The 25,544-nt window shown below is 48.0% G+C and overlaps 2 protein-coding genes across 2 annotated transcripts; one reads left to right on the forward strand and one right to left on the reverse strand.

Annotated features, from left to right (window-relative positions):
• Nucleotides 1-417: 417 nt before the first annotated feature.
• KLHL21 (kelch like family member 21) lies at nucleotides 418-12,586 on the reverse strand. Its single transcript, XM_070759041.1, has 4 exons — nucleotides 11,556-12,586; nucleotides 9,527-9,932; nucleotides 2,414-2,486; nucleotides 418-1,636 (listed from the first exon to the last, which is right to left on the reverse strand). Exons 1-4 carry the CDS (start codon nucleotides 12,562-12,564, stop codon nucleotides 1,370-1,372), a joined length of 1,755 nt encoding a protein of 584 aa, XP_070615142.1. The 5' UTR covers nucleotides 12,565-12,586; the 3' UTR covers nucleotides 418-1,369.
• A 4,868-nt stretch (nucleotides 12,587-17,454) lies between these two features.
• On the forward strand, nucleotides 17,455-24,391 carry PHF13 (PHD finger protein 13). The gene is made up of 4 exons (XM_070759043.1): nucleotides 17,455-17,650; nucleotides 18,707-18,808; nucleotides 21,431-21,992; nucleotides 22,902-24,391. Exons 1-4 carry the CDS (start codon nucleotides 17,489-17,491, stop codon nucleotides 23,126-23,128), a joined length of 1,053 nt encoding a protein of 350 aa, XP_070615144.1. The 5' UTR covers nucleotides 17,455-17,488; the 3' UTR covers nucleotides 23,129-24,391.
• Nucleotides 24,392-25,544: the final 1,153 nt, after the last annotated feature.

The following is a 25,544-nucleotide window of genomic DNA, read 5'->3' on the forward strand; positions in this document are numbered from 1 at the left end:
CAGCTCTGCACCAGGGAAGGGTTACATATTTTTGTGTCGAATATACTGTATATATATTCTCCATTGTAGAGATTACAGGCCATGGGGAAATAGTCTCCTTTTTTAAAAAAAAATGCAAAGGTAATAGTTTATTTTTCCCCCCAAGACACTAGTCCTCTTGATGAATGGCACATTAGGGTTTGTTTTTTAAAAGCAACTTTTAAACCCCCCTTCATTTGGTGAAATTTTAGGTGTCTTTTTCCTGCCAAAGCTGAAGGTGGGGGGAGTAAATTGAAATAAATTATCTTTTCAGTGGATCAAACTTTCGGAAGGCACCACAAGGGTCGGTTGCCATTTTTGCTAAAGCAGAAGCTGGTTTAGTTATGGTTTGTCGAAAGGACTGTTGTCTGCCTGAGCATAGAGAGCCAGGCCCAAACGAAACACACCGTCAATGAAATTAACCAGGATTATCCCACCTGGGAGAATTGACCAGGATTATCCCACCACAGACCATGTTTTTAATTTTGCAAAAATCCACAATGTGGTCGTTGTGGTGCCACATGGGGGTCAAAATTAAGGCTCTCCCTCTATCTAAGGCACACCCAAAAAGTTGGTTCAGTTGACCCAACTCGTACATGAAGTTTCCGTTCACACATCCCACGCGGCAGCTCAGTTTCAGCCAGTGCACCGCATAAACCATCATTTGTGGTTTATTACCCAGGTAAATGAACACGAGGCTTTCTTTTCGCCTCCAAGGCACATAGGCTTGAGGTGCAATTTCTTCCAGAAAAAAATAGATGGCACGGCGTGTCGAAAGACAACTTGACTGGGTGATGGCAGAGAAGCAGATATCTGGGAAGGGTGCCTTTGAGGTCATCCATCCAAACCCCGGATGAATAAACCTCCCCTCGGCTAACCCACGGGCGGGCCAATCTCCCCATCCAGACCTTTTTCTCTGGGACCATCCCATATTGTGAGAAACTGAGCAAAAGCAGAACCTGGGAAGGGTCCCCTTGTGGTCATCCATCCCAACCCTGGAATCACTTGACCTATGAATTACGTCCAGGCTGGAAATAAAGGGGGAATGGACAGGTTTTGGGTTGGCTTTGCATTCTGACCCTTTCTCATCCGGGAGACTTTCCCCCCAAAGATTTCCCCCTTCCACCCCCCCGTGTCTGAACCCCAAAAACCTATGTCCACACACAATCCCCCCCCCAATAAATCTTTCAGGACCTGGCCCGCAACTCAAGCCCCACTCCCGGGTTCACCAAAGGGAAGATTGATGGAGATTCTGGACAAAACCAAGCGTGTCAACCAACTTGGGAGAACGGGGGTACCGAACCCCGAAGACCACCAACAAGCCACAACAGCCGACAACCTCCCGACCCCCTTAACGCAACTCCTCCAAGTCTAGTCTCGGAGGGTCTTCCAGGGCCCGATTCTCTTCCTCTTCCTCCAGCGGCGTCGGCATGAACTGACGGAAGATGCTGACGGTGTTGTGCCAAAAAATGGGTTCTGGCAACTGGCCGGCTACGCTCCACTTCCGGGTCTCGGGATCGTACGATTCCACCATGCTGGAGAGTTCAAAAGTATTGTCGTAACCGCCGGAGACGTAAAGTTTACCTCCCAGTACGGCCAAACTTCCTCCGACGTGCACCTAGAATGGCGAAGCAGGTGGGGTGGAGAGAAAACCGTACCAAAATTATTATGAGCTGGTTGCAGAGAGCCAGATGTTTACATTGGAACTGGCATTTTATCCAGCTGTTGAATCGGTCCCAAAGACCTGGGAGAAGGCAGAGGTGATCGGCATGGGATTTGTCGCAGGATTTAAGCCATTCCAAGCCACACTGCCTTTTTTTTTTTGTAATTGACCGGTGGTGATTTTGGTCAATGCCAATGGTATTTAGGATGGTTGGCCACACAATCAGCCAGATATATAGATTGGAGTTGGTGATCACCCATCAAATCCTTGTGGGACAAGCAGATATTGTTAAGGAATTTGGCTGCAGGGTTTAAGCCGTTCCAAGCCGAGCTGCCTTTTTTGCAATTGACCGATGGGTGATATTTGTCAATGCCAATGGTATTGCCAATGGTTGCACAATCAGCCAGATATATAGACTGGAGTTGGAAATCACCCATCAAATCCTTGTGGGACAGGCAGGTGTTGTTGTGTGATGTTGTTAAGGGATTTTTGGTGCAGGATTTAAGCCGTTTCAAACCGAGCTGCCTTTTTTTGCAATTGACCGATGGGTGATTTTTGTCAATGCCAATATATTGCACAATAAGCAAATGTTTTAAAAGTGGATTTGGCATTTTTTATCCACTCATCGACCTGGGATAGGCAGAGGTTGCTGTTTGACAGCCTTAAAAGATAATTCTGAGAACTGAAGCCCCCTCCTCCTAAATTTGCAAAAAAAAAAACCACCCCACCTACCTGGAGCATCTGAGGGATTTTGTCCCATTGATTCTTGGCGGGGTTGTAGACATCAACGTCAGCAGAGTCATCTCTGCAGGACAAGGAAAAAGAATTGATAATAAATTCATTAATAATGATGAATGGCTAAAAAGGGGACTAGTACTCACCGGCCCCAATTTCTACCTGACACTTTAAACCTGACACCCAACTCATTACCCGAATATCCTGGTTATTATTAATCTAGGTCAAAGGTCTTCAAACTTGCCAACTTTGGAGGCTTCACCTCCCAGAACTGAAGAGAATTCAATTAAAATGGAGAGAGACCGCAGAGGAAGGGATCACAAGAGATTTTGGTTGGTTGGTTGGTTGGTTGGTTGGTTGGTTGGTTGGTTGGTTGGTTGGTTGGTTGGTTGGTTGGTTGGTTGGTTGGTTGGTTGGTTGGTTGGTTGGATGGATGGATGGATGGATGGATGGATGGATGGATGGATGGATGGATGGATATAGAGATAGAGATAGAGATAGAGATAGATAGATAGATAGATAGATAGATAGATAGATAGATAGATAGATAGATAGATAGATAGATAGATAGTTGTTAATTAGTCAAGTACCTATTGGTAGTATACAAAGAAATAACACTATTTATATACATGATATTGGTGCTAATAAGAGAGAAACTTGTATAATAATTATATATTGTAATACACTGCTCAAAAAAATAAAGGAAACACTCAAAGAACCCATCCTAGATCTGAATGAATGAAATATTCTCATTGAACACTTTGTTCTGTACAAAGTTGAATGTGCACAACAGCAGGTGAAATTGATTGTCCATCAGTGTTGCTTCCTAAGTGGACAGTTTGATTTCACAGAAGTTTGATTTACTTGAAGTCATATTGTGTTGTTTAAGTGTTCCCTTTATTTGTTTGAACAGTGTATAGTATAGTGTAATGTAAGGTAGCGTAGCGTAGCGTAGCATAGCATAGTAGTATAGTATAGTATAATATAATTAATATAATATATTTATTTTATTTATTTATTGTATTTATATGCTGTTCATTCTGAAATGGACTCAGAGCAGCTAACAAGTGGGATAAATCCTAATAATATAATAATAATATAATATAATATAATATATATTTTATTTATTTATTTATTCGATTTTTATGCCGCCCTTCTCCTTAGACTCAGGGCGGCTTACAACATGTTAGCAGTAGCACTTTTTAACAGAGCTAGGCTATTGCCCCCACAATCCGGGTCCTCATTTTACCCACCTCGGAAAGATGGAAGGCTGAGTCAACCTTGAGCCGGTGATGAGATTTGAACCGCTGACCTTCAGATCTATAGTCAGCTTCAGTGGCCTGCAGTACAGCACTCTACCTGCTGCGCCACCCCGGCTCATCATAATATAATATAATACAGTATAATATAATATAATATAATACAGTATAATATAATATAATAATATAATATAATAATATAATATAATATAATATAATATGTAATATAATATAATATAATATAATATAATATAATATAATATAATATAATATAATATAATATAATATAATATAATATAATATAATATAATATAATATAATATAATATAATATAATATAGATCAGTTAATCATAGTTAATTATAAACTTAATCATAGCTTAATCATAAACTATGATTAAGCATAGCTGGCTGGAGAATTCTGGGAGTTGAAGTCCACAAATCTTAAAAGTCACCATGTTTGGGGACCCCTACTCTAGATTTTAGGGTGCATTAAAGCAAAGCTTCAGATTTCTGGATGGAAAGGAAACTTTTTTCAGAAAATGCAAGTTTTCTTGTAGTAATCCCTAGTAATCAGGCTGCTTATGCAACACAGCAAATGCACACGACACAAAACGAGCTTGTTTTTTGTTGTTAGCAAGACCCTTCGAGAGTTGTCGTCAGCCAGGAGTTGTGAGTTGAAAGCACAGCGTGTTCCTTCGGCTGGTTCCAATGGTGAAACTCCTAGTGTGACAGCAACAGGTGTGACCCAGGGGTGGGAGTGTGTGTGTGTGTGAAAGAGAGGATGGTGAAAAAAATAATTCGTTTGTCACCTTCACCGCCGGACAGAGAAACAGGAGCCCAAAATTCAACCACGTTAGACGTTTGTCCTCCATATACGACCACGGTGGAAGCCCAAACATTTCTGACACTATGCGAGACATTTGTGAAGCATAATTTTAACGATTCTTCCTTGCTACAGTTGCTAAGCAAATCACCCTGCAGTTCTTAAGCTAGCCACACCGTTGTTAAGCAAAATCCAGCTTCCCCCTTGACCTCTGCTTTGTCCGAAGGTCGGCAAAGCGGGAATCACGTGATCCCGCCATAAATTCAAGTCGAGTGGCGAGCACCTGAATTTTTATCGCACCATCGTGAGAAGGCGGCTAAAAAATGAATAGACTGACTTTGAAAATGAAAGCTAAACAAGATTCTGATTATTATAAAATTTGGGAGAAGTTTTACAACTGGATGGAATATTAAAAGATAAATATTAATACTTAGTTATTTGGGGGAAATGTGAGATGTGAATATTGAATTAGGATATTGTTAGCCAGATGGGAAGATAAGAATTGGTGGTAGCCCAACATAATGATACAACACAAATGTACTTATTAATAAGAATTTAAACATATACAATTTTCTAATATAGTTTATGTGATTGATTGATTGATTGATTGATTTTATTTATTAATTGGATTTGTATGCCGCCCTTCTCCGAGGACTCGTGGCTGCTCGCAACATATCAAACAGTATACGATGTATATATCCAAAAATATATGATATGATATATGATAAGAAGTATTTTTTTGTATTTCAAATATACATAGAACGTCTAGTAATTACAGGGTATATTGATACTGGATTAATTAATGTAATGTAGAAGTGAAAGTTTGAACTAAGATTGGCATAATAGAGAGTTTGATACTGTTTATACTGATGTAATGTAATTTTTTTTTAGTGCAAGGTGGGGAAAAGATTGTTTTTTTCTTTTTTTGAGGTTTTCTTATATGATATTGAGCCTAAGGAGAAGGGTGGCATAAAAATCAAATAATAAATAAAGAAAATTATTATTATTATTATTATTATTATTATTATTATTATTATTATTTAGACTTGTATACATTCTATAGAATGTTTTTTTTAATGGAAGATAAGCCTCCATTGAATGATTAATAGAAAAAGAAATTTATATATATGTGTTTTAAGCATGGTTTTAATGTTTGTATTTATGTACTGTTTTTTATCCTTTGTCGGAGAAAAATAAAATCTGTATTTGGAAAAAAAAAGTATGAAACTTGAACCCTAATTCCCTAAAAAACAGTTCTCTCCAGTTTTCCAGTCACTAAATGAATAAATAAATAAATCCCATAGTTTGTGGGAAATTTGACGTGTTTTTTTTCCCTGTTGGAAGAAATTTGGGGAGGAAATGACAGCGCGGAGTATCCAAAGGGAAAAAGGATAACCGGCGTGGTTTTTTTCCCCGTCTGCTTCGGCAAACAGAGAATTTTTTTTCCCTCAGGTTTCGGGCAGGAATTTCAAGCATGTCTTAAACCCGGCTCCAGCGAGAAAATCCACAGGGACCTCCTGCTAATTTCAGTTCTGGAAAGGCCAGCGGGGAAAAAATCTTTGGCATGCGCGCCTTGTTTGTCTCCAGAGTCCACAACCGATGGAGGGTTGAAAGTGGGGCTGGAGCCAAACCCCCTTTTAGCATCCGCGGTGGTGCCCGTCCACATTGGCAACGCCAACCGTGCGGCAAAGCCAACGAGGTTCTTAACAATCCACCGTCCGCAAACACAATTCTTATCGGAATGATAAAGAGAGCGGACGAGTTCCAGGCCTCGTCATCCAAAGGACCATTTTTGGCTAAAACTCTCCAGCAATCCGGTCAGGGTTCCGGTAGGCAATAAGACCACCGAAAGCAAAGATAGGGGTCTTTTTCTCTCCATCCGATTCGGGGAGGCTGCCCCCCAAAACTCAATGCAATGCAGAGTCTCTAGAAAGTGCATAAGCGCACCAGTGTGCCTTCCATCCCCTGTCCTAATGTTTCTTTTATTTTTTACTATAACCATGCATATGAATAGTATTATATCTAATGTTTCTTATTTTTTCTTCTTCTTACTAGTACCATGCATATGAATATTATTATATCTAATGTTTCTTCTTATTTTTCCATGCATATGAATATTATTATATCTAACGTTTCTTATTTTTTCTTCTTCTTACTAGTATCATGCATATGAATATTATTATATCTTTACATACATTATTATTATTATTATTATTATTATTATTATTTATTAGATTTGTATGCCGCTCCTCTCCGAAGACTCGGGGCGGTTCACAACAGTAATAAAAAACAGTATAGCAATGGAACAAATCTAATAATAAAAAATACATAAAAAACCCCAACAATTAAAAACCATACAGCACATACATACCAAACATAAAATATAAAAAAAGCCTGGGGGAGATGTCTTAGTTCCCCCATGCCTGGCGATAGATGGGTCTTGAGTAACTTGCAAAAGACAAGGAGGGTGGGGGTTGTTCTAATCTCTGGGGGGAGTTGATTCCAGAGGGCCGGGGCCGCCACAGAGAAGACTCTTTCCCTGGGGCCCGCCAAATGACATTGTTTGGTCGACGGGACCCGGAGAAGGCCAACTCTGTGGGACCTTATCGGCCACTGGGATTCGTGTGGTAGAAGGCAGTTCCGGAGGTATTCTGGTCCAATGCCATGTAGGGCTTTCAAGGTCATTACCAACACTTTGAATTGTGACCAGAAACTGATCGGCAGCCAGTTTTGTACTTGACAAAACAAATAAATAGATAAAATAAAAATAAAATAAAGCGCAATCCCCCCCGTTGGAAGGATGAATCAGCACTGCAGGTGGGTGATAAACATATATTAACAGATTAACAGGAAGGGACCTTGGGGGCCATCTAGTCCAACCCCCCCCTAAAAAAAAGTTTTTAAAAAAATCAAAAGTTTTTTTTCTGTCCAAAGAAAAAGGAAGTTTTGGACCCAGGAAATGGGGAGTTCTTTTATTTATTATTTCATTCGACTTCTATGCCGCCCAATCGCGAAGGACTCAATAAACAATATAAATACAAAAAGACCCCAATAAGATCCAATTCATAGAGGAAATTTTATTTATTTAGAAGCATAAAAGCATAGAAGATTGATGGCAGGAAAAGACCTCGTGGTCTTTCCTGCTGTCAATCTTCTATGCTTCTATGCTAGTCTGCCTTTATACTATTTCCCTGTATTTTCTCTTAGGAAATAGTAGAAGGGCAGACTAGATGGGCCATGAGTTCGTTTTCTGCCATCAATCTTCTATGTTTCTAAATAAATAAATTTGCTCCCTGAATTTGTTTGTTTGATTGTTTGTTTGTACTTATATGCCGCTTGCTCCAAAAAAGGATGCAAATGTACAATGCAGTCCGGTGAGAAAGCAGAAAGGAGTTGCAATCATTTTGTTTTAAAATAAATAAATAAACCAAGCAAACCGAGAGTTTTTCTATCCAAAACAGAAAAAGGAGATTTTTGCAATTTAGAAAACGGGGATTTTTCTCCCCATTCAATTCAGGGAGGCTCCCCCCTCCCCCCCAAAAATTGCAGCCTCTGCAGAAAGAAAAGACAAGTTGCAATAATCTCATTTTAAAAAAAAAGATAAACCGAGAGCTGGTTCCTTTCCAACAAGCCAGACGCCAGCCAGCCAGATAAACTTTTAAGAGCCTCTGGAAAACTGGGGCTATTTTTATAGGTGGCACGTTGGAACGTCGGACTTGTTAAAAATCTGAATTGTGCAAACTTCGTTCTACTTTTAGCAACTGGCACATTTTTTGTTGCTTTTGGTTTTTCATTAAATAAAAAAAGGTTCTTTTCAGGCTAAACAACTGCAGAGGAGGCCGGCTGCAGAAAAGTGGAGAATTATTAGCCAGACAAGAGCAGCGAGAAAAGTTGACTTGGGGCTGTTGGACCGTTGGTCACATGATCAAGATTCGGACGCTTGGGGAGTGGCTCGTATTTATGATGGCATCGGTGTCCAGAGGGGGGTCACCACGTGGTCCCCCTTTTGCAACAAGCAAAGACAATGGGGAAGCCGGATTCATTTAACGACGGTATAATAAAAGTGTTAAAATAAACAACAACACTTGTCACTTTTTTTCAGGGCTGTTGTAACTTTGAACGGTCACTAAATGAACCCTTGTAAGACAAGAACTGTCTGTGTTTCCTTCCTGCACTAATTAATGTAATGTAATATAATAAATACAATAAAGAATTGTAATGCAATACAATAATTATGATATAATCTGATAAATATATAATATAAAATAAATATAACTATAATAATATAGTTATAATATAATATAAAATAAATATAATAAATACAATACAGTATTGTATTGTAATGCAATGTAATGCAATGCAATATAATATAGTATTGTAATGCAATGCAATACAATTATAATATAATCTGATGTAATCCAATAATATATAATACAGTACAGTATTGTATTGTGATGTAATGAAATGCAATATAATATAGTATTGTAATGCAATGCAGTGCAATAATTATAATATAATCTGATATAATTTGATAATATATAATGTAAAATAAATATAATAAATCAATGTAGTATTACAACATAGTTATTATATTTACAATTTACAATATTTACTATAATAATTACAATGTAATGTGATATTGTATTGTATTGTAATGCAATGTAATATAGTATTGTAATGCAATGCAATATAACAATTATAATGTAATCTGATATAATCTGATAATATATTATACAATAAATATAATAAATATAATAAATACAATATAGTATTATATTGTAATGTAATGCAGTGCAATATAGCATAGTGTTGTAATACAATGCAATACCATAATTATAATATAATCTGATAATATATAAAATAAATATAATAAATATATTAAAACAGTATAGTATTGTAATGCAATACAATAGAATAATTATAATATAATCTAATTCAATCTAATCCAATCTAATCTAATCCAATCTAATCTAATGGCTGTTTGGGGACTCGGATGGGGGCCTTCCCGTCTAAGGCCCTGCCCTTACCTGACGAAGTACATGAGCCCTCCGAGCGTGACGGCCTTGGGGGCGAAGGACCACGGGGGCAGAGGCCCACAGTTGACCAGCGACCAGGCGTCCAGCTGGGGGTCGTAGCACTGCATGACCATGGACTCCTTGCCGGCCAGGGAGCCTGTGGCGTAGAGCTTCCCGCGGTGGGTGGTGGTGGAGCAGTCGTCCATGGGGTAGGGCATCGGCTGCAGCACCTCCCAGCTGTCCAGCGCGTGGTCGTAGCGCTCGGTGCTGTCGGCCGCCACCACATAGAGCAGCCCATCCAGGACAGCCGAGCTGTGGTACTCGCGGGGCTTCAGCATAGGCGAGACTTCCGTCCACTCGTTCACACTGGAGTTGTAGCGCCAGACGCAGTCGTAGAGACGTGAGCCGTCGGAGCCGCCTGCGGAGAAGAGCGGGTTTGAAGAGTGTGGAAGGCACCAGGCGAGGGGGAGTTCTAGTCCCAGTTTACGCACGAAAGGCACCTGGGAGAGAAGGAGTTTCTAATCCCACTTTAGGCAGGAAAGCCAGCTGGGAGTTGGAGAGTTCTAGTCCCACCTTCGGTAGCTTTCATGCATAGGTTGGGACTAGAACTCCCTATCTCCCAGTGACCCAGCCCTAGTCACCGACTCAGCTTTCCTGCCTATTACCAAACTATAATTCACCAACGCCTGGTGATGGGTTTAATGTCACCCAGTTGGCTTTCTTGCCTAAAGTGGGACTAGAACTCCCTGTCTCCCAGTGACCCAGCCCTAGTCACCCACTCAGCTTTTCTGCCTATTACCAAACTATAATTCACCAATGCCTGGTGATGGGTTTAATGTCACCCAGCTGGCTTTGCTGCCTAAAGTGGGACTAGAACTCCCTGTCTCCCAGTGACTCTGCCATAGTCACCACTTGGCTTTCCTTCCTATTACCAACCTATAATTCACTGACTCCCAGTGATGGGTTCAAAATCACCCAGCTGGTTGCCTAAAGTGAGACTAGAACTCCCTGTCTCCCAGTGACTCTGCCATAGTCAGCCACTTGGCTTTCCTGCCTATTACTGAACTATAATTCACTGACTCCTGGTGATGGGTTCAAAGTCACTCATGGCCACTGGGCTTGTGGGGAAGGCACCGGGCAAGGGTGAGTTCTAGTCCCGTCTTACGCATGAAAGGCACTTAGTAGAGTAGGAATTTCTAGTCCCACTTTAGGCAGGACAGCTAGCCGGGAGTCAGTGAGTTCTTGTCCTACCTTCGGTAGCTTTCTTGCCTAAAGTGGGACTAGAACTCCCTGTCTCCCAGTGACTCAGCCATAGTCACCCAGCTGACTTTCCTGCCTATTACCAAACTATAATTCACTAACTCCTTGTGATGGATTCAAAGCCATCCACTGGGCTTTCCTGCCTATTACCGAACTATAACTCACTGACGCCTGGTGATGGGCTCAGTCACCCAGCTGGCTTTCTTGCTTAAAGTGGGACTAGAACTTCCTGTCTCCCAGTAACTCAGCTATAGTAACCCAGCTGGCTTTCCTGCCTATTACCAAACTATAACTCACTGACTCCCAGTGATGGACTCAATGTCACCCAGCTGGCTTTCTTGACTAAAGTGGGACTAGAACTCCCTGTCTCCCAGTATCTCGGCCATAGTCACCCAGCTGGCTTTCCTGCCTATTACCAAATTATAATTCATTAACTCCCAGTATTGGGTTCAAAGCCATCCACTGGGCTTTCCTGCCTATTAGGGAACTATAACTCACTGACTCCTGGTGATGGGCTCAATGTCACCCAGCTGTCTTTCTTGCTTAAAGTTAGACTAGAACTCTGAGTCTCCCAGTAACTCGGCCATAGTCACTTACTTGGCTTTCCTTCCTATTACCAAACTATAACTCACTGACTCCCAGTGATGGACTCAATGTAACCCAGCTGGCTTTCCTGCCCATCCCCAAACTAGACTTCCCAAGCAGGTACGATCCTAACAGGGCTTGTCCTCCAACCCACAGGTCCGGGGTGCAAGAAATGGGTGGGGTGGAATCTACTCACCGGTGACGTAGACGTCGTTGCCCAGGGCAACAGCGCTGTATCCTCCACCCAGGTGCTCGGGGAACTCGGCCAGGTAGCGCCAGTGTCCCGTGCGCGGGTTGAAGCCATCCACCGTCACCAGCTCGTCGCAGTCCCGGTCGCAGCCGCCCAGCACCACCAGCAGCTCGGCCAGCCCCGTGGAAGGGCGCGGGCGCAGGCGGGCGCAGGGCGATCTCTCGTGGCGATCCAAGCGGCCGGCTTGGAAGAGCCGCGCTTCGGCCACCAGGCGCAAGCAAGCCGAGGATCGGGCCACCAGCGGCTCGCCTTCAACCTGCGCCAGGAGGGCGAAGCGCCGGACGAAAGGCAGCCGGACGTGGGCCAAGAGCTGGGGCAGCAAGCTTGCGCGCGATCCCGGTTCGGCCCGTACCCAGCGCAGGGCCAAGGCGAAGGCGGCTTCCTCCTTGGGCACGCGCAGCGCGTCCTCGCGCAGGTAGGAGACCAGCCGCGCCAACGGCACGCGCTCCAGCTGCGCGCCCAGGTCGCCTTCGGGATCGGCCGCGTGGCGCAAGACGCACCTGCGCGCCGCCTCGGCCAGCGGGGCGCAGGCGAAAGTCTCGCCGAAGTCCTGCAGGTCCAGCGCGGCGGCGGGTTCGAGGCGGGCTGCCAGCCAGGCTCCGCAGGCGCTCTTGACCGCCGGGAACTGGAGCAGGTCGGCTGCGCGCAAGAGCCGCTCGGCCAGCTGAGGATCGCCGCCCAGAGCGCCCAGCCGGCCCGTGTAGGCGAAATCCAAGAGCAGCGCCAGGCAGTCCGCCTCCACTCCGTGCAGCCTCACCCGCGACGCCCGGGCTTCGCGCAAGCCGCCGGCGAACATGGCCCGAAAGTAGCCCGAAGCCGCCGCCAGCACCGCCCGGTGCGCGCCAAACTCCTCGCCCGTGCCGGCCAGCAGCGTCACGTCCAGCAGCGCCCGCTCCGAGCGCAGCGTCGCCAGGCCCCGCAGGAGAGCCGAGGCGTGTGCCGCTTCCGCCTCCATGGCTGCGAGGGGGCGGACTGAGCGCCTGGCTGGACGGGGAGGATCGCGCTCGGCTCCGCCCGCGCAACGGGGGACGCCTCCTGGGCGGACCTCGGAGGGCGCGGGGAGGAGGGGGGTCTTGGGGAGAGGAAGGGAGCGATCCAACACTGCTAGGCGAGAGGCGGACTAGATGACTTCCAAGGTCTCCATCCTGTTAATCTGTTAATATATTGAATAACGCCCCCGCGCAGCGCTGATTCATTCGTGCAAAGGGGAAACATTGAGCTTGCGGGCGCCCGCTTGGGGATGGAGGGGGCGGATCGCGCTCAGCTCCGCCCGCGCAATGTGACCGTCTCCTAGGCGGATCTTGGAGGCGCGGGGAGGGGTCTTGCCGAGAGGAAAGGGGCGATCCTACACTGCTAGGCGAGAGGCGGACTAGATGACCTCCAAGGTCCCCATCCTGTTAAATCAGTTAATATGTGATAAGCAACGCCCGCATCTTTGAAACGGGGGGAAAGTGGCCTTGCGGGCGCCCGCTTGGGGATTGAGGGAGCCGTGGGGTGGAGGGGAGGATCGCGCAAAGCTCCGCCCGCGCAACGTGCCCGCCTCCTGGGGCGGACCTCGGAGGGCGCGGGGTGGGACTGGGGTCTATGTCCGAGGAAGTGCGGGGGCTGCCCTCCAAGGAGTAGGGGACCTTAGAGGCAAGATACAAGGGGTTGGACTAGATGACCTCCAAGGTCCCCATCCTGTTAATTTGCTAACATCTTGATAAGCATCACCCGCATCCTTGCAACTGGAAGAAAGTGGGCTTTCGGGCGCCCGGTTGGGGATGTAGGAGGATCGCACTCAGCTCCGCCCGCGCAACGTGACCGCCTCCTAGGCGGACATCGGAGGCGCGGGGAGGGGTCGGGCCGAGAGGAAGGGGGCGATCCTACAAGGTTGGCGAGATGTAGACTAGATGACCTCCAAGGTCCCATCCTATTACAGTAAATCTGTCAACGCCCGCGCACAGCGCTGATTCATCCGTGCAACGGGAGGGAAGTGGCCTTGCGGGTTCCCGCTTGGGGATGGAGGGAGCCGTGGGATGTGGGAGGATCGCGCTCAGCTCCACCCTCGCAACGTGCCCGCCCACTGGGGCGGACCTCGGAGGGCGCGGGAGGGGGGCGTCTTGGCTAGGGAAAGGGGGCGATCCTACAAGGCTAGGGGAGAGGCGGACTCCGCCGCAGGGGTTTGCACTAGATGACCTCCAAGGTCCCCATTCTATTAAACCTGTTAATATGTGATAAGCATTACCCGCCTCCTTGCAAGGGGGGGGGGGAGTGGGCTTGTGGGCGCCCGCCTGGGGATGGAGGGAGCGGTGGGGTGGAGGGGAGGACCGCGCAAAGCTCCGCCCGCGCAACGTGCCCGCCTCCTGGGGCGGACCTCGGAGGGCGCTGGGTGCGGCTGGGGTGTATGTCCGAGAGAAGTGGGGGGGCTGCCCTCCAAGGAGTAGGGGACTTTAGAGGCAAGACACAAGGGGTTGGACTAGATGATCTCTAAGGTCCCCATCCTATTAAATCTGTTAATATATTGATTACTGCCCGTGCACAGCGCCGATTGATTCTTGCAAAAAAAGGGGGGGTGAGTGGGCTTAGGGATGGATGGAGCCCCTCTTCTGCCCCCAAGAGGAGGAGGAGGAGAAAAAGAAAAAAAGAAAGAAATTAAGAAAGAAGGAAAGGAAGAAAGAAAGAAAAGGAAGGAGAAGGAAGGAAGGAAAGGAAGGAAGGAAGGAAGGGGAAAGAAAGGAAACGAAGGAAAGAAAGAAAGAAAGGAAGAGGAAAGGAAGGAATGAAAAGAAGAAAGAAAAGGGAAAGGAAGGAAGGAGATGAAATTAGGAGAAGGGAAGGGAGGGAGGGAGGAAGGAAAGAGAAGAAAGGAAAGGAAGAAAAAGAAAGAAAGAGAAAGAAAAAGAGGGAGAGGAGAAAAGAAGAAGGAAGACTGTCCCTTGGAGGGATCTGGGGACCCCCAGCAAGAGCGGGGAGACCGGGCTTCAAGGACGGAAGCGGGGCTGTTGTTTGGGTGGGAGGGGACTTCCGGGGTCTCACCTGTCCATGTCCTTCTTGGAGCTGTTTACGCCAAACGGTTACCGAGCCACAAAGCCCAGACGGAAATTTAATACAGGAAGTCCCCTGCTTACAAAACACTCCACTTAGTGACGGTTGGAAGCTACAACACCGTTGGGGGAGGGGGGGGAAGTCACTTGTGACCGTTTGAGGCTTCCCATGAATTCATGCGGCCAAAATTCAGAGCCTCAGCAACCGGCAGGCGTTTAGTGACTCTTGCAGTGGTCACGTGGGTTTTCCCCCTTTGGCGACTGGATTCGCTTAATGGCCGGCGTGATCGTCAACAACCCTGGCCAAGAACAGTTGTAAAGTGGGACGGCACTCCCTTTCACGTCTCTCTTGCTTAGCCACGGAAATCCGTGGATCGATGGTGGTCAGAAGGCAAGGATGCCCTGTAAAATTGCTTTGGAATCCATTCCTGAAACCCTAGTAGGGCGGCATAGAAATATAAACTAATAGATTCGACTACTGTAATGCTCTCTACATGGGGCTACCTTTGAAAAGTGTTCAGAATTGTGCAGAATGCAGCTGTGAGAGCAATCATGGGCTTCCCCAGGTATGCCCATGTTACACCAACACTCCGCAGTCTGCATTGGTTGCCGATCAATTTCTGGTCACAATTCAAAGTGTTGGCTATGATCTATAAAGCCCTTCATGGCATCGGACCAGAATATCTCCGGGACCACCTTCTGCCGCACGAATCCCAGCGACCGATTAGGTCCCACAGAGTTGGCCTTCTCCGGGTCCCGTCGACTAAACAATGTCGTTTGGCGGGTCCCAGGGGAAGAGCCTTCTCTGTGGCGGCCCCGACTCTCTGAAACCAGCTCCCCCCGGACACTCTCTTTGCCTTTCGTAAACTCCTTAAAACCCACCTCTGCCAGCAGGCATGGGGGAATTGAGACATCTCCCCTGGGCCTATACAATTTATGTATGGTATGCTTGTGTGTATGTCTGCTTTAATAATGGGTTTTTAAAAAATGTTTTTAAATTTAGATTTGTCATGAATTGTTTTATTGTTGTTGTGAGCCGCCCCGAGTCTACGGAGAGGGGCGGCAAACAAATGTAATGAATAAATAAATAAATAAACTAATATAAATTAATATAAACTAATATAAACTAATATAAATTAAACTAATATAAACTAATATAATAATAATATAATATAAACGAATATAATATAATACAGCGTTCCCTCGACTTTCGCAGGGGATGTGTTCCGAGACCGCCCGCGAAAGTCGAATTTCCGCGAAGTAGAGATGCAGAAGTAAATATACTATTTTTGGCTTCCCTTAACACTTTAAACCCCTAAATTACCATTTCCCATTCCCTTAACAACCATTTAGATTATTACTCCCCATTATGGTACTCACCATTGAATAAGACACTTAATGATCCTGATATTTATAAACATAATTATTTATTAACAATAATTATTTATTTTGTTATTTATTAGCAAAAATTATTAACATAAATAATGATCTAAACAACAATTAATGATAATAACACTGATTGGCCGAGATTTCAGCCAATCAGCAACGGCAGACAAAAGTTTGGCGATGACGTATGACATCATAGCTTGGGAAAAACCATGGTATAGAAAAAAAAACCGAAGTATTTTTTAAATTAGTATTTTTTGAAAAAACGTGGTATAGACTTTTCGCGAAGTTCGGATCCGTGAAAATCGAGGGAACACGGTGTAATATATAATATAACATAACATATGAATTAATGTAAACTAATATAATATACTGCTCAAAAAAATGAAGGGACCCCTTAAACAACACAATATATCTGCAAGTCAATGAAACGTCTGTGAAACTAAACTGTCCACTTAGGAAGCGACACTGATTGACAATCAATTTCACCTGCTGTTGGGCACATTCTTGTGTTATTTGAGGATGTGTTATTTGAGTTTATTGTTTTGAGCAGTGTATTATAATATAATATAATATGATGTGATATAATATGATATGATGTGATATAATATAATACAATAAGCAAAGCAATGCAATGCAATGCAATCCAATACGATATAAATAAATTCCAGGGTAGCTGGTGAAAAGCTTTTGACACACACACACACCGCAAGAGTTGTGCATTGGTTGTGCATTTGCAACAGAGGAAGCTTGTGCAGATTGTGAAATCTTGTCCAGGGCACCCCAAAGAAATGAGGAGGGGCGCAATTCTTTTTCTGTTTTTCTCTCCCCCACCCCCACCCCAAAATCCCAGGCGAGGCACTGGAGCCAAACCACCCAATGTCAGACGCGCGCACGCACACACACACAAGACACAAAACGACACACAAAAGCAGAAATCCAAAGCAATACAATACATCCTTCAAATTCGCCACTTTGGGGGGGGAATCGCCTCTTTTCTCTCCAAGCGATGGCCCATCATCTCTCTTTTCTTTGCTGCTGAGCACCCGGAACTTGCAAATGCAAACGAGCGCCATTCATTTGAAGGAGGCAAGTTTCTAGTCCTAATTGAGGGGGGGAAAGAAGAGGCAGGAACACTGCCCCCCACCCCACCCCTCCTCGCCTCCCCTTTCAGCTTCGGTTGCAAGGAGCCCTAATCGATGAAGGAACGACGGACAAATTAAATTAAATTAAAACAATAAAAATCTTCGCTCCATTTTAGCAAAGGGGAGAACGGCTGGTTAAAAAAAGCCTTAAGTGGACGCTTCGGACTACGCTCTCCGGCATGCCCCGCGCGCGGGCCACGCCTCTCCTGGGACGCGCATGTGCCCATCGGGAGTGGCGTTTGCCGAACTCCGAATACGAAACTACGATTCCCGGCGAGCCTCGCGCGGCGCGCAGGCGCATCGGTTGCAAGGAGAGGCGTGTATGTGTGTGTGGGGGGGAACTCTCCCCCTCCCCTTAGCCTGGCAGGGAGGGGCTCCCCCCATTCTCCGCCCCCCCAGACCCCGCTGCCGGTACCGGGCGACGCCGCCGGAGGAGACCATCGCCATGGACTCGGACTCCTGCGCTTCCCCGACGCCCCCCGAAGTGAGTGCCCCTACCCCCCTTCCCGGGGGGGCTGACACCCCTGGCCACGCCCACGCAGATTGGGGGGGAGAGAAATCAGCCCCTCCCTGCTGCAAAAGGACCCCCACCCGGGCAGAATGCAAAGGGGGGGGCGCGTTTTTCCTGCGGGAGGGGGGGTTCCCCCTTTTCCTGCGCCCCCTCCCTTTGGGCATCACTTTCCCTTTCTGCGCCCCCCGCCCCCCTTTGATTGCAGCTTTGAGAATGGGGGGCGGAGCGGGGGGGCTCAGAAAGAGAAAGTGATGGCCAAGAGAAGGGGCGCAGATAAAGGGGGAACCCCCCCTCCCCATCGGCATCACTTTCCCTTTCTGCGCCCCCCCGCCCGCCTTTGATTTCCCCTTTGAGAATTGGGCGACGGGGGGGGGCGCGGAAAGAGAAAGTGATGCCCAAGGGGAGGGGGCGCAGATAAAGAGGGAACCCCCTCCCCTTGGGCACCACTTTCCCTTTCTGCGCCCCCCGCCCCCCTTTGATTGCAGCTTTGAGAATGGGGGGGAGGGGGGGCAGGAAGAGAAAGTGTTGTCCAAGGGGAGGGGGCGCAGATAAAGGGAGAACCCTCCCTCCCCTTCGGCATCACTTTCCCTTTCTGCGCCCCCCGCCCCTCTTGGAGAATGGGAGGGCGGGGGGGGGCGCAGAAAGAGAAAGTGTTGCCCCAGGGGAGGGGGCGCAGAAAAAGGGGGAAACCCCCCCTCCCGTAAGGAAAACGCCCCCTCCCCTCTATCTAGCCTCGATGGGGGGGGGGGTGGCGAGGTGGCAATAGTCCCCCCCCCGTTCTTGGGTTAGCTTTCCCCCGCCCCAGCTCCGGTGGGTGGAGAGCAGCGAAAGCCTGGCGTGGGTGGGGAGGGAGGAGATGTGTGTGCGTGGGGGGGCTTCTTCTGCTTTGCAAAGGCGCCCCCTCCCCGCGCGCGGGCGTTGCAAAGCGCGCGCCCCCTCCCTTCGGGGAAAGAATCCCCCCCCTCACTCCACCGACCCCTCCTCTTTTCACCCCCCCACAAAAAAAAAATTCCGCTTCTCTCTTCGCAGGAGTTCCCCCCGGGCTCCAAGCGCTGCCGGACGGTGGAGGATTTCAACAACTTTTGCACCTTCGTCCTGGCCTACGCCGGCTACATCCCCTACCCGCACGAGGTGGGTGGGTGGGGCTTTTTTTCCCGGGGTGGGGCGGAGGGTCTTGCAAAGCCCTGGCTGGCTTCCCAGAGGGGGTGGGGAGGCAATAATAATAATATTTTTTTAGATTTGTATGCCTCCCCTCTCCGAAGACTCCGGGCAAGCCGCCCAGGGGCATTTGAACCCTGCAAAAGAGATCTGGGGGTGTCTTGTCCTTTGGAACAGCTGGGGGAGGAGAAGGGGGAGGAGTTGCGGGGGGGGGGAGAGGAGAGGTGGGGGTGGCAGTCGGAGTCCAGGTATTTGGAGGCTTTTGCCTAAGATTGCAAAAGGGACAAAGATCGGCTTCCCCTCCCTTGGAAAACCATTCAAGATTAGGAAGAGGGCTTCAGAAAGGGAGGGGTGGGAAGGGAGGGATGGGATCTCTTGAAATCAGCCCCATCTTTCCCCCCTCTCCTTTGCATCTTTTGGGCCACGGAGAGCAGAGCGGCTGTTTCCTCTCTCCCATTCTTGCAAAGGAGGAGAAAAGATAATGCATGAGTGTTGGGTGAGCCCTTGGGTCATGGTTGGTGGAGGGATTCCTGAAAGCAGCTGCATCTTTTGGGAAAGGAGCTGCATCTCGCAAGGACGCAGCGGTCAAGAGTGGCTCTTGGCCAGGATCCTTGTTAGGGATTTGAGAAAAAAAGAGCAGAAATAGGAGGGGAGGGGATGTGGGTCACAGCTGACTCATTAAAGCTGCCACATCTTTTTTGCCTGCTGTTGCATCTTTCCCCTCTCCCACTCTGGCAGCGGAGAAGAGCTGCCCGAGTGTTGGGTGGGCACTTGGGGCATGGCTGCTGGGGCTCCTGAAAGCAGCTGCATCTTGCTTGCAAGGGCACAGCTGGGAAGAGAGGCTCCTGGCCAGGATCCTTGTTAGGGATTTGTGAAAAGATGCAGGAGTGTTGGGTGGGCACTTGTGGCGTGGCTAGTGGTGAGACTCCTGAAAGCAGCTGCATCTTTTGTGAAAGGAGTGCACCTTGCTTGCAAGGGTGCAGCCATGAAGAGTGGCTCTTTGCTAGGACCCTAGTAGGGACTGTAGAAAAGTTGCAGAAGTAGGAGGGGAGGGAGGGGATGTGGGTCATAGCTGGGCTCATTAAAGCTGCCACATCTTTTTTTCGGCTGTTGAATCTTTTGGGCCACTGCACAGCCCCAGAGAGCAGCTGTTTCCCACTTTTCCCACTCTTGCAGCAGAAAAGCTGCACAAGTGTTGGGTGGGCACTTGGGGCATGGCTGATGGGACTCCTGAAAGCAGCTGCATCTTTTGTGAAAGGAGCTACATCTCACCTGCAAGGGCACAGCTGTCAAGAGTGGATCTTTGCCAGGATCCTGGTAGGGACTGGAGAAAAGATGCAGAAATAGGAGGGGAGGAAGGGGATGTGGGTCACGGCTGTTCTCATTAAAGCTGCCACATCTTTTTTTTCTGCTGTTGCATCTTTTGGGCCACCACAGAGCCATGGAGAATGGCTGTTTCCCCTCTCCCACTCTTGCAGCGAATGAGAAAAAAAGGCACAAGCATGGGGTAGGCACTTGGGGCGTGGCTGGTAGCACTCCTGAAAGCAGCTGCATCTTTTGCGAAAGCAGCTGCACTTCGTTTGCAAGGATGCAGCCCGGAAGAGTGGTTCTTGGCCAGGATCCTTGTTAGGGATTGAAAAAAAAGATGCAGAAATAGGAGGGGGGGAGGGGATGTGGGTCATGGCTGGACTCATTAAAGTGACATCTTTTCTGCAATTGGACTGTGCTCCCCACCCCACCCCATATATACACTTGTGGTATATGAGAAAAGATGCAGAAGTGTGGGTAGGAACTTGGGGCATGGTTGGCACAGTTTAAAGCAGCTGCATCTTTTGTGCCTTGGCATTTTCCTTGCAACAGCACAGCCATGTTTGCCAGGACCCTTGTTAGGGATTTGAGAAAACATGGAGAAATAGGAGATGCGGGAGTGGATGTGGGTCACGGCGATTGGGGAAACCATTTCCTCCCAGGAGATTTCTAGAAAGGCCCCATGGAGGCTTCTCCATGCCTTTTCCGGCACTGTTTCCTCCCGGGAGATTCCTAGAGAGGCCCCACGGAAGCTTCTCCCATAGTTCTAGCCCTCCCAGGAGATTCCTAGAGGCCCCATGGAGGCTTCTCCCCACCTTTTCTGGCCCTGTTTCCTCCCGGGAGATTTCTGGAGAGGCCACACGGAGGCTTCTCCTTGCCTTTTCTGTCCCTGTTTCCTCCCAGGAGATTCTCAGAGAGGCCCCACAGAGGCTTCTCTCCGCCTTTCTGGCCCTGTTTCCTCCCAGAAGATTCCTAGAGAGACCCCATGATGCTTCTCCACGCCTTTTTTGGCCCTGTTTCTTCCCAGGAGATTCCTAGAGAGGCCCCACAGAGGCTCCTCCCTGCCTTTTCCGGTTACAGTTTTGGAGGCTCAGGTTTGTAAGTGGAAAATGGTTCTTGAGAAGAGGCAAAAAAATCTTGAACACCCGGTTCTTATCTAGTTTGTAAGTAGAGGCGTTCTTAGGTAGAAGTACCACTGTACTGCTCAGCTGTCAACGCCAGGCAGAACACGTAGTAAAGAAAATAACACCGACGCGACTGTTTTAAAGAGTTTTCCCGCGTTTGTAGGATACGTCCGGTTGGAGTAGCGCCAGCTCCCCCAACAGTACCCGGGAGGCTATTGACAGCGACGGAGAGGACCCACCGTTGGGACATCTCTCAAACTGCCGGAAAAGCTTCAGCCAACTCAAACATGGCAAGGCGTATTCCTCGCTCTACCAGTGGACGAAGAAGCCCAACGGGTTTTTGGTCGACCGGAAAAAAATGGAGAAGTTCCGGAAGAAACGGCGGCTGGTGAGGAAGGACGCGGCACTGTCGGATGTCAAATATCCCGACGAAGACGATGACGACGAAGAAGAGGAAGGTCTGCGGGAGAGAGGTGGAGGAGGAGAGCCGTATGCCAAGACCCCGCTCAGCCCATCCTCTGAAGGGGACGCCCAGTCTTCCGCGGGCCGTGGCTCGCCCTGGGATTCGGACACGCCGTCGAATCCGCCGTACTCAGCCGCCGCGCCGGATGAGCAGGGCCTCGTCCAGACGGTGGGCAAGAGGACCATCATACGGCAAGGGAAACAGGTGGTGTTTCGGGACGAGGACGGGAGTGGAGACGATGAAGACATCATGGTAGATTCAGGTAAACCCTCCTGGGAACCTTTGGCACTTGGAACCCCGTATGAAAATGGCGGAGAGCGGGAGGGAGGTGAGATCAGTGGGGTTACAGGCCCATTGGGAGATGCGGTATTTCCCCGGCAGCGTTTCTCTATCTTGGTGGTTTTCAAAATGGCTGGATTTCAATACCCCAGCCCAGGGATAGGCCAAGTTGGCTCTTCTATGACTTGTGGACTTCAACTCCCAGAATTCCTGAGCCAATTTTGCCAGCTCAGAAATTCTGGGAGTTGAAGTCCACGTCATATAAGAACCAACTTGGCCTACTCCTGCCCCAGCTGGTACCCATGGACTTCTATTCCCAGAATTCTTCAGGCTGCCTGAGGCATTCTGGGAGTTGAAGTTCACGCATGTCGAAGGTTAAGAAATGCTGCTGCACGGGAGCAGGGAGCTGGTTGGTGCCGAGAAGGAAGTGGAAGTGATGTCATTTGGAACCAGGCTAGAAACCGGGGGATCCTGAATTCTAGTCCTGCCGTAGGCAAGAAAGCTAGCTGGGTAACGTTGGGCCAATCACCAGGAGACGAGGAGTTCTAGTCCCGCCTTAGGTATAAAAGCCAATTTAACAACTTTGGGCCAATCACCAGGAGACGGGGAGTTCTAGTCCCGCCTTAGGTATAAAAGCCAATTGGGTGACCAGCAGGCTTAACCTACCTAACAGGGTTGTTGTTGGGAGGAAAATAGGGAGAGGACTATTGGGTATTTCTGCCACCCTGAAATATAGATAATAGATAAATTAATGTACCGAAAGGCAGAGAAACGGATGCCAATGAAGGAGCCCTGAATCCTGCTCGCTCTAGAGCAATTTAATCCCAAATGTTTCCCACTTTTCTGACCCTCCTGGAAATATTAAACTTATTTTTTTTCTGGACGTTGGCAGACGACGACTCGTGGGACCTGGTCACCTGCTTCTGCATGAAACCTTTCGCCGGGCGGCCCATGATCGAATGCAAAGAGTGCCACACCTGGATTCACCTCTCCTGCGCCAAAATCCGGAAATCCAACGTCCCGGAAGTTTACGTCTGCCAGAAATGCCGGGATTCCAAATTCGACATACGGCGGTCCAGCCGTTCCCGGATGGGTTCGCGCCGACACTTCCTGGAGTAAGCCAGCCGGAGAGCTGGCGATGCCAAACCTTGAAATTTTGGGTGTATTTTTTTTGGGGGGGGGGGGGGGGAGCAAGACCTGAAGTCTGCCAATCGTCGGATTTTTTTGGAGCAAGACCCGAAGTCCGCCAATCAAACTGATTCCCGGCTGCAAAAGTGGGCTGGGAGGATCGTCCCAATTTCCTTCTCTTGGGAGCAACAACGGGAAATAAAACTGGGAGCTGACCAGTCACCCCCATTGGCGGAGGGATTGGGGTGCAAAACGGAGAGTAAAAGAGACGAGTGGGGAACCCCTCTTTTTTTTAAAGAAAAAAAAAAGCACAGATTTGGGAATCGTGGACGGTTTGTAGAATTCGACTCTCTTTTCCCCGCAGAGGTTTAGTCCAAAGAGAGCCCCTCAACTCCACGAGCTGAGCTCGGAAGGACGACAACGATGCAACCCCCCCCCCCCCCCCAATATATATTATTTTGGACCACAGGTGCATTGGGAAACCATCTCACCAATCCGAGCGGCGAGATTCAGCCGATGTTGGACTTAAAAAAGGCTGTAAAAGGAGGCTGGGCTAGATGACCTCCAAGGTCCCTTCCAATTCTATTAATGTGTTGTGGGGGAAAAAAGGGAATTGGGAGGAAGATAAATTTCCTACCCATCCCTGGTGCTTTTGAGAACGAGACGAGGGCCTGAAATGCTGGAGGGGCCTGGACGGACGAGGGCAAGGGGGCTACGGAGGGGTGGACCTCGGTTCTGCTGTCTGTCGGTGCTGCTTTTGGACTTTCGGAGACTGCCCGGGTCTCCTCCGATGATATTTGGGGAGGGGAAAGTGTGATTTAAGTACAGCATTCCTAGTCCGTTTCTGGTGTTGTGGTGTTGAAGCTTTTGGCCACGTGCCCCCCCCGCCAAAAAGGTGGATTCCTGGATCCTTTAAAAGATCACCGTACAAGATCCACTTAGGTCGTCCTCTTAAACGTGGGAAGCCATCCCAGGGGGAAATCTCGGCCTGGAGATTCCCGGTCTTCTTTGGGGACTTTTAATGCCAGGACTGATCCCCCCCCCCCCCCCGTTCCTTTTTTTCATGGGTTACCTATGATGGTCAGGCGAGGGGGGGGAGAGGTGGTTTCCCCTATAAGCCAAAAACATCTGGATCTTTGCCCTCCCCCCTCCCTGAAGCAGTTGTGGATCAAGGGTTTGGTCTGTGTACAATCTCAAGTTTCAAGAGCTTTAATTTTTTAAAAACCGATAATTAAAATTATTTGTTTTATGGAACGCAGTTCTCTTGAGTTCGAATCCCTCCGTTCGGATGTCTTGCCAGGTGTTTTCTCCCCCCCCCCCCCGGGCCACAACTCACCCAACTGCCAAGCGTCTGAATTTTGACCGTGGGTGTTGTTTGCAATGGTCCTAAACTACTTTTTCCATCACTAAATGAACGTAAGTTTAAAAAAAAAAGTAAAATCCTTAAAAAGGAAATCCCTGGTCTACTCTGCAGGGCTGTTTGTAGCCAAATTTACAACATGGAGGAGTAACAAGACCCAATGTGGTGCGCAGAGGGTTTTTTGCGGGGAGGGAGGTGCCTTTGCAAGAAAAGATCTCCGGGTTTGCAAGCCCAGCGGGGTGCACCACTCACCATGGCCTCAGAACACGTGCAAAATGTCAATGGGGGGATCTGAACCCACATCTCACACAGAGGCCCACAAAACAGGGTTTGTTTTTATTGTCCTTGGAATGGTATAGGGAAAAAACAGGCAACACAACTTAGAAACCTAGAAGATTGACGGCAGAAAAAGACCCCTTGGTCCACCTAGTCTGCCCTTCTACTATTTCCTGTCTTTTATCTTAGGATGGATCTATGTTCATCCCAGACATGTTTAAATTCAGTTACTGTGGATTTACCAACCACGTCTGCTGGAAGTTTGTTCCAAGCATCTACTTCTCTTTCAGTAACATAATATTTTCTCCCATTGCTTCTGAGGTTTCCACCAGATTGTGTCCCCTTGTTCTTGTGTTCACTTTCCTATTAAAAACACTTCCCTCCTGAACCTTATTTAACCCTTTAACGTATTTCAATGTTTTGATCGTGTCCCCACTTTCCCTTCCGTCCTCCAGACTAGACAGATGGAGTTCATGAAGTCTTTCCTGATCAGTTTTATGCTTAAGACCTCCCACCGTTTTTGGAGCCCGTCTTTGGACCCCTTCAATTTGATCCATCTCTTTTTGTAGGCGAGGTTTCCAGAACTGGACACAGTATTATTCCAAATGGGGTCTCACCAGCGCTCTATACAGCGGGATCACAATCTCGCTCTTCCTGCTTGTTCTACCTCTAGCTATGCAGCCAAGCATTCGACTCACTTTCCCTACCGCCTGACCGCACTGTTCACCCATTTTGAGACTGTCAGAAATCACAGCCACTCAATTCTTCTCT

This window comes from Erythrolamprus reginae, chromosome 8 (assembly GCF_031021105.1).
Source record: "Erythrolamprus reginae isolate rEryReg1 chromosome 8, rEryReg1.hap1, whole genome shotgun sequence".
NCBI classification, from domain to species: domain Eukaryota; kingdom Metazoa; phylum Chordata; class Lepidosauria; order Squamata; family Dipsadidae; genus Erythrolamprus; species Erythrolamprus reginae.